The following is a 15,189-nucleotide window of genomic DNA, read 5'->3' on the forward strand; positions in this document are numbered from 1 at the left end:
ATCGAATTTGGTTCCAAAACGCTGGATGGGACTGGCCAGAGAGGGGAGTGTGCGAAGAATCAGACCAGAAGATGCTTGGATAGCATGGCCGCGGCAAAGCAGTCAGGCAGCGGTCCTGAGGGACTTATAGACACACCCTGTCAACACAGAGGGAAAGCAGAAGGGTTCACAATCCGGTGGGGAGCTACAGGGAGCCGTTTGCCCCAAACGTGCCACAGAACACGAGTTCCACGGAGTGATCTAAGGGAACAAGGGTCCCATGGTTCGTGTGAAAGACCTGGTTAGAGAACCGGATTTCTTTGCTGCAGGCCTTGTCAGAGCCTTTAAAACGTTCAGGTGCGTTATAAACACCGCAGAGGGGAGGTAGTAGGCAGGGTTCCGGGAACCACTGGTTTACAGAAATCCCCCCACTGAGCCATTCACAGACTCTTTTCCTTTTTCGGAGATTTCGTGTGACCACTGTAACCTCACACTTTACCTTACACGGATTATCTCGTCATCCCTCCAAACATCCCTTTGCCGTTGGGGTTATAATTTGCAAGTTCCGGGACAGGAAAAGCCTTACGACCCAGAACTGAACCCCCAGCTGTGGATTTTTCTCTGCTTTCTCAACAATGTGCCTGATGCGCGCTTCGAAGACGACTGGAGCGCTCAATGACTACTTTCTATTTAACCCTGAATTTACCAAGGCAAAAGCAATTTTCTGAGCCCCCCGCCTTCCACCCAACACTCTCAACTACCCCCAGTGAATCACAGAACTCGTTCACGAGAGGACACGGCAGTATTTTATATACTTTCTCGAATCAACGCTCAGCTCTAATCAGAGTGCCACGCACCACAGTCCCCCCCCCCCGCACCTCCCCCCTCCCGCCCGCCCGCCCGCCCTCAGCAGCCCTGCGGCCCCGCCTCCTCCCGCGCCCGCCGGTCCCGGAGGCTGCCGGCCAGCGCGCGCGCCTGGTCCCCCCGGGGGGCCCTGGAGAGCTTCTCGAATTCCTCCAACGTGGCGTCCTGCTCCCGGGAGATGTGCTCCCTCCTCTGCTGCTTCCTCCGGATGGCCTCCTTGATGCCCTCGATGTGGCACTTGCCCTCCTTCTCGGCTTTCAGCTTCAGAATGTGCTGGTTCTCCCCCCGCAGGACGCCGAGCTCGTCCCCGCCGCCCCCGGCCCGCCGCGCCCTGCGCTCGGCCAGCTCGGTCAGCAGCCCCTTGTGCGCCGGCACCTGCTCCCCGGCCTCCCCGCGCCGCCGCCGCCGCACCTGCTGCAGAGGCTCCCGGGGCCGCTGCGCCCCGGGCCCCAGCTCCCTCCCCAGGCCCGGCTGCGCCCCCGGGCACCGCTGGGCGCCCTGCTCCTGGGACAGCTTCCTCAGCAGCTCTTCGGCCTTGGCCTGGCAGTCCAGGAGCACCTTCCGGGCCTGGTAGTTGACCAGGGAGCTGAGGTTGGTCTCCCGGACCGGCTCCTGGGTGTCCGTGGGGTGCAGGCCCTGCCGGGGACCCGCCCGCTCGGGCCTCTCGGGCTCCGGCGCGCGCAGCTCACGGCTCTGCCGGGGGATCGAAGGCGCGAGCTTCGGGGCGCGCTCCGGGTCGTCGTCCGGCCTCGCGGGGCCGTGGCGCCGTCGGACGCGCCGCTCCTGCTGCCGCCACTGCTCGCGGCTCTCGTGCAGAAGCCGCTCGCGCTCCCGCTCCAGGGTCCGCTGCACCTTCTGGTCCGAGAGCCTCAGCTCCTCCCAGGCGGCGGCCGCCTGCTGCTGCAGCTCCCGCATCCTCTGGGCCTTCCGGAGCCGGGTCAGGACCAGGGCCACGATCTTCTGGCCCCCGGAGGTCGTGAGCGCCTCCTCCAGCTCGGTCCTGAGGAGCTGGGTGCGCGGGCTCGGCCGCTCCTCGCGCGACGCAGACGGCTGGGACGGCTGGCGGGCCGCGGACTCCCCGGGGTCACTGCCTTCCCGCAGGTGGGCGCACGCGCAAGCCGCCGGCGCCGCGCACTCCTGGGACGGCCCCGAAGACCTCTGGGACAGAGCCGAGGACAGGGACCGGCGACCCGCTCCTCCGCATTGCGGCACTGCCCACTGGTCTCCGCTCTGCGCCCTCTGCACCCCGAAGGTCCCGCCTGGGGGGCTGGACGCTCCCTCGGGGCAAGGTGGGGGCGAGCCTCCCCGGGCTGGAGGGCAGTGCCAGGGCCCTGGGGGCTGCCGTCGCCAGGCCGGGCCTTGCGCACCGGCCCCCGGCACGCCCCAGGCGTCCTCCAGGAGCCGTCCGTGGGGCCGGGGCCTCCTGGCGCCGTCCGGGGGCCCAGTGGCCACGTCGGTCAGGCTGCGGCTCTCTCGGGGCGAGTCCGGGCACCTGCGCCTTCGAGGCTGCTTGGTGGGCGCGCAGCGCGCATGTGGCGAGGGTGTCCAGGCCTCGCTCCCGGAGCCCGGGGAGGTGGCCCCCGAGCCCGGGTCCAGGAGGGAGCTCGGGCAAAAGCGGCCTAAGCCCTCCATCCTCGCGCCCGTGTCCGGCTCCGCGGCGCTGCGGGGGGCCCCTGGGGGGGGGGCCTGTCCCGGCTCCGCGCCTGTGACACCCTGGCTACTTCACAATGCTCCCCGGACGGGCCTTCGGACAGCCCCACCGCCTGGGGCCGCAGGTATCAGGAGCCCCAGAAGCTGAGGGTGCACGGGGAGCCCCAGGGGTCTCAGGCGAGGACTGAACTCGCGTGTGTACACCTTCACGTGGCGGGATTTTAACGGAACCGGGAGAGGGCGTCACCCCAGCATGGAACGCGGAGGGCTGGCGGGGTTGCCCGTGTGCGCTCACGCCCCTCCCCACGCTTTGCCGGTTAAGTTAGCAAACCCGAGTGTGTTTTGTTTACTTTTTTTTTCACTTTAGAACAGAAAAAGACTAGTTTATTTTTTCCCTAGTACAGCAATTACTACGTTTGTCAAAACGTGCATGTTGTGCGCACACTTCTGAAACAGCATCAGGTCGTTTTCTCCTTGTGGAGGCACCTGGGGCTGCGGGGGGGGGGGGGGGGAGTCACGGGATCGGGTCCTGCAGAGCTGAGTCCGAATCCTCCCCTCCCCCCCCACCCCCACCCCACCCCACCCCACCGTGTGGTCTCGGGAACTTCTGGAAACGTGGAGGAGGGGCCTGACATCATCAGGGCGGCAGGGCCCCTGAGGGTCAAGGGCTTAGCATGTAATAAATGTTATCTTGACGTCCTGCTAGGCCTCAGTTAAAAGTTGTAAGACTTCATCTGTGGGTTTACGGAAAGTTTGTGCAGATTCCTAGCTTAAGAAGAGAACAGAATAACGGAGTTAGTACCATTCGGAAGCGGGCCCCGTCATGTTTGTCCTGTGATCTGCATCTGAGTCATCCTCTCCTTTCTCCAGGTGCAGTGAGGACACAGCTCTGGGCAATATTCTCAAATACGGTCTCTCCTTAAAGAAGAAAGATGAGGATTCCTGGCCCCCCCCCCCCCCCCAGCTGCTGCACCCACATCTCTGAATGTCACAGGCAGGGCCAGTAACGCTGGTAACACTTCCTTGAGACGAGGCTGCAGCCTGGCCCTGTGAACTCATTTCCCCACAGGTCGCGTGGTCAATGGCAGGGTGTTCAGATCCACTTTTTTCCCATGATGCCATGCTGCCTCCAGGAAACGCATTTTCAGTTGAGGCCTGTGCTGTGGACCCCCTGTCCCCCACCAACACCCACTGTGTTGGTATTTGGAGGTGGGCCTTGGGAGGGAATTAGGGGTAGAGGAGGTCACAGGGCCCCATGATGGCATCGGTGTCCCTGTAGGCAGAGGAAGAGACAGCAGTTTCCTCTGTGCCCTGTGAGGACGCAGCAGAAGGCGGCCGTCTGTAAGGCGGGAGGCGGGTCCTCACCAGAACTGAACTGGCTGGCGCCTTGATCTTGGCTTCCCGGCCTCCACACCTGTGACTGGAATATTCCTCAGGCTTCCTGGCCCGTGGTGTTTGGGTGTAGCAGCCTGTGCCGCCCAAGATGAGATGCTTTGAAGAAAATGAGGACTGCGCGTCCACCAGAGGGTCACGGTGGCCATGTCCTTGAGGCCATGTGGTGGCAGTCTTGACCAGAGTGATCTGCCCTCCCCGGGGCCGTCCTGCCGGGCTGGGGGCTCACGTGCTGTCATTTTAGCACATCTGCAGCTGAGGATAAGATTTTTATTGGTGCTACTGATACCGTCATTAGAGATCACGTTGTGACTAATTTTTACTAAGAGGTGACTTCTTAAAAAATTAAGTTAGATTTCAAATGGAATAATTTAAGTTAGGAAGCTTTTAGGCACGGACTGAGCGATGCTGATACCCGAGAGTCCCACGTCTCTAACTTCTTTGTCACACATCCTGCGCGCCTGAACATGGCTCGGGCCGGTGCCAGGCCGCTTCCGGTCACGGCAGAGCGGTGTCGTGGGGCACGACACAGCCACCCAAGGGCCAGGAGACCTGCCACGAGCCAGCGCTGCAGCCCGTGGAGTCCCCTCAAGTGGTCACGTTTCCCCCCCCCCCCGACCCTGAGTTTTCCGTTTCTTCGGCCCTGCAGGAGATAATCTGTGGATTTCTTTCGGCCCCAGATGTAACCGGAAAGAGGGAGTTCAAGCTTGGCCACCACTGCGGGCTTCATTCTGTAGAGCAAACTCGAGTTAACCCATGAAAGGCGCCTACCGTGGTGCCCGGCCTGTGCTCGCAGCCTCGTAAGCATCAGCCACTAGAGTCATCATGACCATCAGGCCAAGAGCAGTGGAAACGGAGCTGCGTGGGGCTGGATTGAAAGACCGGGTTTGGAACAGAGCCACGCAAAGAACCCAGGGACTCAAACTCCCACCCGGGGCTCTTGCCTCCCCGAGGGCCCCCAGAATTCCTTGTGGAGTTGAGAGTAGTTCATTCACCTCCGCCGAGGACTGAATGCGGGACACGGTCCCCACTTTACCGTGACACAAATATCCATTGATGGTCTAGGCCAGGACGAGGAAGGCCATCTGGGTTGCTGTAAGGAGGGCTTCGTGCAGGGTGACGTCGGCACTACCCCGCGTGGGGGCAACCAGGATCCCTGCGGACTGGGATGGGTGTGGTGGGAGTTCCCACCGGGCAGAAGTCACGTGGCCAGGGGGAGCCGCAGAGACACCGGCACACAGGGGTCGTGTGCGTATATGTTGTGCAGTGGGGGGGCCTGATGGGTGGGTCCCCCAGTGGTGCAGGCTGGGCCCGGGTTCCAGAGGCCTCCCACCAGGCCCCAGGATTCCCCGGGGCCCTGGCAGGGGTGGGGCTGGAGGGCTTCGGCAGCTCTGAGGTCCCTGCCCCTCTGTCCCCAGTACGGCTCATGCTTAACCTGTTTTATATCCTGGGGCTCTTGGTGACACCTCGCCGAAGAGAATTGGGGTTCTGCTTGTTAAAAAGGGTTGAAATCCACTGTGTAGACAATAGTGAGTCCATTCACTTCTTGAAACAGAAAGAGGGGATCTGATGGGTCTGTATTTTTTTTTTTTTTAATTTTTTTTCAACATTTATTTTATTTTTGGGACAGAGAGAGACAGAGCATGAACGGGGGAGGGGCAGAGAGAGAGGGAGACACAGAATCGGAAACAGGCTCCAGGCTCTGAGCCATCAGCCCAGAGCCCGATGCGGGGCTCGAACTCACAGAGCGCGAGATCGTGACCTGGCTGAAGTCGGACGCTTAACCGACTGCGCCACCCAGGCGCCCCTGATGGGTCTGTATTTTAAAGCTCACCCTTGGAGATGGGCCATAGGGGGCTGGCTGGTCAGGAATCCAGGTGAGCCAGCAGGACAGTAACCCCAGGGTGGCCAGGGCACGGGAGGGGCAGGTCAGAGGTCGAGACCGGGACCTGAAGGTGGGTTCTGCCTGCAGAAGCCTGGGCAGGTGTGGACAGAGGTGACCTTGGGAACAGCAGTCGTGGAAATGAGTCGCAGGATCTGTGATAGCATGGCGGCCCCACAGCATGGAACAGCCAGCCGAGTGCCTGGAAGAGACTGCACGGAGCCGGGCAGAGAGTCCTTCCCTCCGAGGGCTCCGGACTGGTGGAGGGCGGGTCCCCCTGAGCCTGGGCAGAGGCCGGCTCCTCCGCGCGGATGGAAGGGACGTTTGGCAAGTGCTGAGTGGCCAGGCAATCATTCCCTTGATAAACTGCAAACAATCGGCCTCCTTTTCAGTTGGCAGAAAAATCCTCAAAGCATTTCCCTGGAGGCCCCAGGATTTGGGCCTTCTGCCAAAGACCTGGGCCTCCTTTGTTTCGTTTGTCGGAATCTTGGCAACTATGGCAGACTGACCCCCTCGTTCAAATCCGTCTGTGCGACGGGGTGTGCCCTGTGCCCTTGGCAGAAGGTTCTGGAGACTTCTTGCTGCGTGTCCCGGAGCTGGGTCGTGGGTGGCTCGTCTTCTGAGTGTAGAACACGCGTGAATTGCAAAAACGTGCGTGGGAGAGTGTAATATCTCAACACCTGTGTCTTGGCTACTTGGGATGGTATTTCGAACACAACGGACTAAAGGAAATATCAAAATTAATTTCACACGTGGCTTGTTTTGATCTCCTGGTAAATTTAAAGTTACATGTATATGTAATGTCAATTGTGGCAGATTTCTGTGGATTACTTTGAAATCAGCTTTTCTGAGGAGGCGACAATTGGGGCGAAAGTTTCTTCTCCGTGGCCGGATGACAGGGTCAAGTATTAATTTTCAAAATCCAGCTGTGGAGTCCAATCTCACAGGAACTCGGTCCTTCCTGCCCACCCCAATTTTCCTCACCTCACCCAGGAAAACAGACGCCCCAAAGTAGTAGGGTCAGCAGATACAGCAGGGGCCACTCTGGACGTGCGTGTGGGAGACACGGACGCAGGAAAAACGCCAGACCCACAGAGCAGGAGAGAAAGAAAAGTCTTGCGTGAACACCCAGGGCAGTAACGGAAAACTTACGCTAATGCAGAACCAGGGATGAAAATTGTAGCCTGTAAACTCCTTCAGGAAAAGAAAAAAGTGGGCTAAGAGCCTGGAACTATGACAGTTACGTTTCCGTGGAAACCATCATTTACCCACGATGCACACTTTCCACACGTGTGCTGCCGTGTGTAAGGGCATCATCGCTCCGCGTGCCGTGGGCGCACCCTTTCCCGGCAGCGGCGAGGGGCGCAGCCCGGCCTCTCCTGGGGCACAGAGAGGGTGTCCCCGGCCCGGCCGCCAGCCCAGCCTCCACGTGGCGGCCCCGCGGCCTCGGCCGGAGAAAGTCACGTGTGGACGAGGGGGAGGAGAGGGTTCTAGAGAGTCGCGGTTTTCGGCGTGTCGGGATCTGAGGAACCTGAGTGCAATCAGAGGCAGATGGCAATCAGCCAGTTCTCGTGAGGACAGGAGGGGTCACGCGTACTTTCAGGGCAGACGGTGAGCTCACCCCCACGGTGGGTCAGGGGGACCCACCAACAGTGACAGACGCACACGATGGCACAATTCCGTTACTTATTTTGAAACCTTATGACAAGGAGTTCGTAATGCTAGACACAGGAAGAGGCTTTTGCAGTAGAAACCGGGGGAGGGAGGAGGCTGCACGTCATGACTTACCCGACTTGGGGTCACTTCTTCATCCTCAACGTAACAGACATTCCACTGAACGTTGTCTGGAAAGAACGTGCTTTGTCAAAACTTAAAAGCGTGGGTTTTTTAAAGTCTGCCCTTCCCCCTGGCTTGTTAAAACGGAGCCTGGAGTTTTTAACTTCAAAGGGAATGTGTTCTTCAGAAGCTCTGCGAGAGGGAGGGCAGCTGGGCAGCGGGGTCTGGGCGTCCAGTGGGCACCTCTCGTGATCTCTTGTGGCCCCGTCAGGGCGCTCCTTGCTGGCTCGGGTCCACTGCAGGGCTACGCGCGTGGCCCCGTGAGTATTTGATCAACAAAGTCCTCTGCCAGGAAGCTCCCAGAGAGAACGGACGGACCCGCTCGCCTCCGTCCCCAGAGTATCTCCAGCACCTGCTTTAGCCGCACACGTTGTGCTTCCGTGAAAAGACACAACCCTTCGTTCATCGAGCACTTTTTAACCTTCTTAATGTTTTATTATTTATTTCAGAGAGAGAGACAGAGTGCGAGCACCAGCAGGGGAGGGGCAGAGAGAGAGGGAGACACAGAATCGGAAGCAGGCTCCGTGCCGTCAGCCCAGAGCCCGACGCGGGGCTCGAACCCCTGAACCGCGAGATCGTGACCTGAGCTGAAGTCGGACGTGTGACCGACTGAGCTCACCGGGCACCCCGAGCCACAGAGCAGTATTAACCCTGTCCTTGGCATGCGGTGGATGTAGAGATCAAGACGCGGTCCCTGCTCTTTGTCAACTTAGACATACCTGGTGGACGGTGGCAGTAGCCGGAAGAAAGATCCTAAAATCCCAGGGGACTTTCAGGTGAAGGGAACCCTTCTGGGCCGGAGGGCTGGGTGGGGGGATGACCGACCGTAAGCCCCGGAGGACGGCATCGCGGTCCCGTTCCGTGCCGCGCATCCAGTGCCTACCGCGGCGTCTCGCACGTAGTGGGACTGAGTGCGTGTCTGCCGGGGAGAGACTGTGGGGTTTGGCTCTCGGCTGCGAGCTCAGCGCGTGCTGGCCGAGCGTCGAGGCGGCGATTGCACGGAACGTTAGGTGTTTGCTTCCTGAAGGAGACGCGGGTGCCGAGCTGACAGCGCTTTCTTTTTTTTTTTTAATTTTTTTTTTCAACGTTTATTTATTTTTTGGGACAGAGAGACAGAGCATGAATGGGGGAGGGGCAGAGAGAGAGAGGGAGACACAGAATCGGAAACAGGCTCCAGGCTCTGAGCCATCAGCCCAGAGCCCGACGCGGGGCTCGAACTCACGGACCGTGAGATCGTGACCTGGCCAAAGTCGGACGCTCAACCGACTGCGCCACCCAGGCGCCCCAACTGACAGCGCTTTCAAAGGCAAGGGCCTTCGCGAAACCAAGGAAGAAAGGCCAGGTGGTAGGAGATGGGACACAAGGGGAAGGTCGGAAAACAGCATTTTTAAAAAAAAAAATTTTTTTTAATGTGTATTTATTTTTGAGACAGAGAGAGACAGAGCATGAACGAGGGAGGGTCAGAGAGAGAGGGAGGCACAGAATCCGAAACAGGCTCCAGGCTCTGAGCTGTCAGCACAGAGCCCAACGCGGGGCTCGAGCTCACAGACCGCGAGATCATGACCTGAGCCGAAGTCGAATGCTTAACCGACTGAGCCCCCCAGGCGCCCCAACAGCATTTTTAATATAATTCCCTGCTGAAAGCGTGTCTGAAAGCGTGTGTACCTTTAGCCGGTAGTCAGCTAGAGGGGACGGGTTGACCACCGGGCGCGACGTTGTTAAACCACCTCGGTAGCAACACCCGCTCCATTTAATCCAAGAACCAAATCTCGCCACATACAGGTCAAAGTTTAGAGTTGCTGCAAATGTGTCCAATTCAGCATTAAGAGAAAGGCTAAAAGCCCAGAGAGCATTTCTGCTGCTGTTCCCCACCCCGCCCCACCCCGTGATCTAAATGTAACTGAAATGACACTGGACGTATCAGATATTTAGGAGCACTCATGGGCTCTGGAGGGGCCGCTATCTTTCATACTGCGATGAAAGAGCCGTGAGGAAGAGAGTGTGATGGGCCTCACTCGGAAGGGGCTGGAGTGTGAGCAGGTGAGACAGCGATGAGGAAGGGGGCGGTGGGGGTGGGGAGAAGCAGAGAGGAAGGGGGGTGGGGAGGGGGGAGAAGCAGAGAGGAAGGGGTGGCTGGTGGGGGGGAGAAGCAGAGAGGAAGCGGGCGGGGGGGGGGGAGAAGCAAAGAGATGAGTGAGTTCAGGTTAATTCACAGCCTTTCAGCCTAGCAGGCTCTTCGCCCACTGAAACCCAAGTTTTCCTTGTCTTCCGCAAATTCCTCCCGGCCCCTCTGCATCGATGCGGGACCCTGTGACTCGCTGGCCGCACGACCTCAGTGGAAAGTAGGCAGAAGAGAGGAGGTCACACTAAGCACAGCCCCGGAGCCTCATCCTCCCTCCCCTGCGGGAGGATGTGAAAACATTTGTTCTGATTGTGCTGTTTTGACCCAGTCTTGAGACCCTGGCCCAGGGCTGGCCGGTTCTCCTGAGCAGTGGATTTGGTCCACACCCCAACCCCTTCCTTCACGCTCTGGGTCACTGTGCATGCCCCCTAATTGTCCCAGGGATAACCCCTGCACCCCAGAGCCCTCCAAAATTATGCAAATTATCCAGTCCTCCAGGAGCTCACGGGACCTAGCTAAGCATGTCCCACCTGACGCACCTGAGCTGAGCCCGAGAGCCCTGTTTGCTGTTACTCTGCCCTGGGCACAGCCCCCAGGGCCCTGCCCGACAGCCTCCCGTTTGTGGCTCTAAGTAGCAAAGAATCCTGCCCTTCATCTGAGCGTCACTGGTGTTGGGTCCTGCCATCTGTGAGTCTTACGAGAGGCTCTGGAAAGCCATGTGCTGCGGACAACAAAGTCGCCTTCTGCCCGAGCTCCAGAATGAACACCGGGGAGCAGACAATCCACCCCGCCGTCCCCATACCTCCCTCCGCGTCAGCGCCTGCCCTGCATTGGGGGCGGGGGTAGAGCTACGGGAGTGATGCTGGCCCAGTACGGGGTCAGCCCGTCTGCCACGGTGGGCAGGCGACCCTACTCTAGTTACCAGGAGAGAACAACCACCAGCTGCTGGGGATGTGGTCAGGGTGGGAAACTTCTGGAGAGATGGGAGCCGCCACCCCAACGGCCCGATGAAGAGGTTGACTTTTTGCCAAGCGGCAAACCGGGTTAGCATTTTCATTTCAATTTAATTTGCTTGAGAGAAAAAGGGAGAGGATCCCAAGCAGGCTCCACGCTCGATGCAGAGCCCGACATGGGGCTCGATCCCACGAACCACGAGATCATGACTTGAGCTGAAATCGAGAGTCGGAGGCTTAACACACTGAGCCCCCCAGGCGCCCCACCTTCTGCATCTCAGATAAATTTTTAACCACCTAAGCAATCCATAATAACCAAAAAAAAAAAATCCAAATACATTAAATTAAATAATGAAAACAAAATAAAAGTCATAGAAATACAACGGTAGTACCTCGGACCACCTCTCCCCTCTGACTCCACCTGCTCTCGCTGACCTGGACTCGACCCCGTCTGCCGTCCATCACGTCTCTCTCTTCTTCGGTACTCACATTTTTCCACAGAAAATGTACGGTACTGTTTCCCCGTAAATCACATCTCGCCGCACACCTGGTTCCACGAGTTGCCCCTCTTACTCAACCCCGGGCTCCCACGTGGAGACGAACCCCTCCCTCGGGGCTGCAGCGACCCTCCCGGTGCCCACACCACAGTCATGCCGTTCGCCAGGCTGTTCCCGATTTTCCGCCGTCGCAAAAGCGCCTGCGGCGAACGTGCCCGGATCTGCTTGTCTGGACACTTCCCAGGTGTGATCTGTCCGTCCTGCGTCCTGTGGGGCGGGCACTGACATCATCTCCTTCCTAATGTTTGGGGCCGGCAAGGGCCCAGTGTCCATGTATCAGCACAGAAGACAAAGACACGGTTAATACACAGCGATTCTCAGTCCTCCCTGCGGGATCCAGGACCCCTCTCCCTGCGTCGTCACCAAACACCTGATGTTGTCAGACGTGCATCCGTAGTCGGTCTGACGGGTGAAAATGGCGCCCGTGGTCGTCGCCGTGCTGCGATGGATGGTGCTGCTGGGGTCTCCACGTCTCTGTGGCCCCTCCCAAGTCACTCCCGCTTCCGCACACACACCCATCTCTGTCTTACACACCAGCTCCCCTGTACGCCTCACTGAGCCCTCTCACTATGGAACTTTCCGTGCTGCTTCTCGGCCTGCTTTCTAAGTTCTCTCCTTGGTCTCTGCCCCACCCCGACCCCCACTGGCCCCGCGGTCTTCACAAGGGCTGCTGATGACCCCTGCGCCTGGGATGACCCCTGAACCCCTCTTCCCTCCTTCCCCTCACGCACACGTTCATATGACATACGGGGTCACCTCCAGGGTCCGTTGCCAGGACACCCCCTCCTCTGTGCTTTCCCATTCCTGCCCGGTGACGTTAATCGCAGACTTATTTGTCAGCTGTCTCCGCAGACTATAGACTCGTTGAAGACGAGGATGCATCTTCTGCATTCCCGAAGCCTCCGTTCCGAGCAGTACCCACCAGACACTTCGTGTGGGCGGCAGGATGTGTGCAAGGTGACTGTCCCCACCCAGGCCACAGCTCGTCTCCTCCCTGAGGGTGCTGGCAGGTGCATCAGACGCTTTGAGAATTCTAGATCCACGTTCACACACAACATCCGTGCAGTGTTCTAGCAAGTTCTGAGCTCTTAGGCTGTGGTCGGTTGTGTGTTTTCCTGGACGTGTAGGATTCTGGAGACCCACAGAGAAGACAGGAGGTCAGTTGGCTGGTCCCTCAGGCGGGACCCGGGACAGGCCCGCGACCGGCCTCAACTCTACACACGAAGACGTTATCTCAGGGGGCGGCAGGGCAGTGACTCAGGGAATCAGGGTCCCTGAAGGTGGAGCAGGGACGCGCCCACCTGGAATAGTGAGTCATCGAGGGTATTGGATGCTTTGCTACGAGGACCCCTGCTGTCCGGGGACCTACCCCCCTCTTCCCTCCCTAATGATGTGTACTTGTCCCATGCACGTCATGTTACCTATGTAATATTTATCATTACGTGTTTATCATTCCGCCCAGCACCTAACACCACGGAACATACGCGCTTTCCCTTAGCACGTCGTCCTTAACTAGACGGCGAGTTCTCAGAGGCGGATCTGAGACCTTGTTCACCATCACATCCCCAGCGCCCAGCCAGTGCTCCGTTCACAGTCGGTGCCCAGTTCATCTACCTGGAATGAAATACAGTTGTGTTTGGGAGGGGAGCCCGGGTTCTGCGGCCGACGCCTCTGTGAGGGAGGAAGAGGGTTAGAGGGGTCTTTTCCCACTTGGCTGGGGTCCGCACGCCGGCTGGCCTCATGCTGCTCCTCTTCTCGGGAGGAGTCCAGATTGTGATGTGTCCAGGGTGGTTGCTTGGTGGAAGGTGTGCGTGGAGTTGACCCCGGTCTGCGCCCGGGTGCTCCTGAGTCAATGGACTGACCTTCATCCTCCTCATGCTCACCTGTAAAATGAGTGCAACACACACTTATTTTGCCGCAACACGTTTTGGGCGGATCGTGTCCCCTCAAAGCCCCAGCCCCAGCGCCTCAGGACGTGATTACATTCGGAGAGGGTTCAAATCGGGTCGTTAGGGGGGGTGTCCTCACAAGCAGAGGATGTGGAGGGAGAGACACAGAGGGACAGCTCAAGGACCCCGGGGGAATGTGGCCATCTACTCATTGGGGAGAGAGGCCTCTGAAGAAACCAAACCCTGATGCCAGGACTGTGAGAAACCGGACGTCTGTGGGTGGGATTTGGTCACAGCTGCCCCAGCAGACACGAGACACCGTAGAAAACTTACAAACGGTCCGCTGCAGCTGCCGCCCAAATGTTTGTCGTCTTAGGATGCACTAAAGCATCCTAAGCAAATTACTCAAAATGACTTGTCAGCCCTGCCATGGGCTGGTCAGAACCTGGGTCGCATCCAGAGAGAGGCCACGCGGCCGGCGAGGAGTCCAGCGATGGTCTTGTGGGCTGTGGCGGCGTTTCACCCAGAGACGGAGGCCCAGGGGCACACAAAGCCATCTGCAGCGACAGCGGTCTTCAGGAAGGCGGATTCGATCTAGCTGGAGGGCAACACCAGAAGCTGTGGGTGGGTTTCAGTTCAGGACACAGGAGGCTTTTCTAAACGAGCTGCTGGCTTCCTCGGGAAGCATCCCCTGGGCTGGCTGGCCGGCCGCTTGTTGGAAAAGTTAGAGAGGGGACTCCAGCTAGACCCCCTGTTCCCACCAGATAAACTTGGATGTTCCTTTCAGCCCTGATACTCTCTGTGCAAAAGGGTTGTTCTCTGGCTGAAGGACCCAGTTCAGTTGTGCTCAGATACATCTCCTACCACCGTCAACAAATATTCCCCAGCTTTGTTGATTCCATGGCTGTTAGAAGAGCTTTCGAAATTAACTGAGGGAAAAAGTGAAATCAGTATTCAAATCATGGACGTCGGTCATAGGACCTCAGAAATGGGGAAGAGTGCCCAGCTAAGGCTCCAGGCCCCGGAGAACAGGGTCGCAGGAATCAGCGTGTGCCAGTCAAAACCCCCCAAACTGTCATCTGTTTGACAAAGCATAAACAAATAAACAAATACAGACACCGAGCTTGATTTATGTACTGAAAGTTAAACTATCCTGGAAGAATTTGTTAAAATTACTCCCAGTGAAAGACGACACAGTAAAAACTGTAATTTCCTGAGGACCATCAGTACGTGAGTTTTGGCAAGGCTGATAGAAGCAAGGGACGATTTGGTGGCAGTATAAGAAATACAGTTTTTGGTTGGCGAATTGCATGAGAATAACGGGGTGTCTGTCACGGGTTCTGATGTGACCCCCTGCTGGCACCACCTCCTTCTTCGTCCACCCAACTAGAGGGAGGCCAGGCCTCTGGAGGGGGAGGGATCTGCGGGGGTCTTCGGGCACACTGGGGTGGGGGTGGGGGAGGGGGAGTGTGGGGGCGGGGCAGTGGGGACAGGGATGGGGGATAGTGGGGGGGAGTGTGTAGGAGAGAGTGGGGACGGGGATGGGGGGAGAGTGGGGAGTGGGGGGAGGCGGGTAAGTGGGGACGGGGATGGGGGAAAGGGGGGAGGGTGGGGGGTGGGGTGGGGTTTGGGGGGGGTGGGCCGCACCATCGCGGGTGGGGGGCTGTGTGCCAAGATCTGCACCGGGGCGCACCCTGAAGCGCCGGGAGCAAACACCCTGACCCCCTTGGGTTGCGACCCACCACTCGAGAAGCTTCCCCTCTCCGGGTACCCAGCCTTCTGCAGCTGCACGGACCACCCCCCACTTTCCTCCGGGACAGCGCCCCCTGCCCTGCACGAAGGGCAGACGCCACGGTGCGGGGAGGAGAGTGTCTCAGCCACCTGGGTCGCCACTTGGGCCCAAAGGGGACACGCAGAGCCTCGGCGGGGGCCAGAGGCCCGGGGCCCGCGCGTCCCTCCCGGGGACAGGCCTCCTACTCCCAGGGCCCGGAAGGGGGGCGGGGCGCGCAGGCCGCGGGGCTGGCAGGTGCAGGCGCGCGGGCTTCCAATTGGTCGCGGCGCCGCG

The 15,189-nt window shown here is 59.0% G+C and overlaps 1 protein-coding gene across 1 annotated transcript; it reads right to left on the reverse strand.

Annotated features, from left to right (window-relative positions):
- Window positions 1-885: 885 nt before the first annotated feature.
- Window positions 886-2,512, reverse strand: CCDC185 (coiled-coil domain containing 185). Its single transcript, XM_040451644.1, has one exon. It carries the CDS (start codon window positions 2,473-2,475, stop codon window positions 886-888), a length of 1,590 nt encoding a protein of 529 aa, XP_040307578.1. The 5' UTR covers window positions 2,476-2,512.
- Window positions 2,513-15,189: the final 12,677 nt, after the last annotated feature.

Source organism: Herpailurus yagouaroundi, unplaced genomic scaffold (assembly GCF_014898765.1).
Source record: "Herpailurus yagouaroundi ecotype Mexico unplaced genomic scaffold, PumYag 205, whole genome shotgun sequence".
Taxonomy (NCBI): domain Eukaryota; kingdom Metazoa; phylum Chordata; class Mammalia; order Carnivora; family Felidae; genus Herpailurus; species Herpailurus yagouaroundi.

Coding starts and splice junctions, on each gene's coding strand:
- CCDC185 (XM_040451644.1), bottom strand. CDS start 2,475: ATGGAGGGCTTAGGCCGCTTTTGCCCGAGCTCCCTCCTGGACCCGGGC.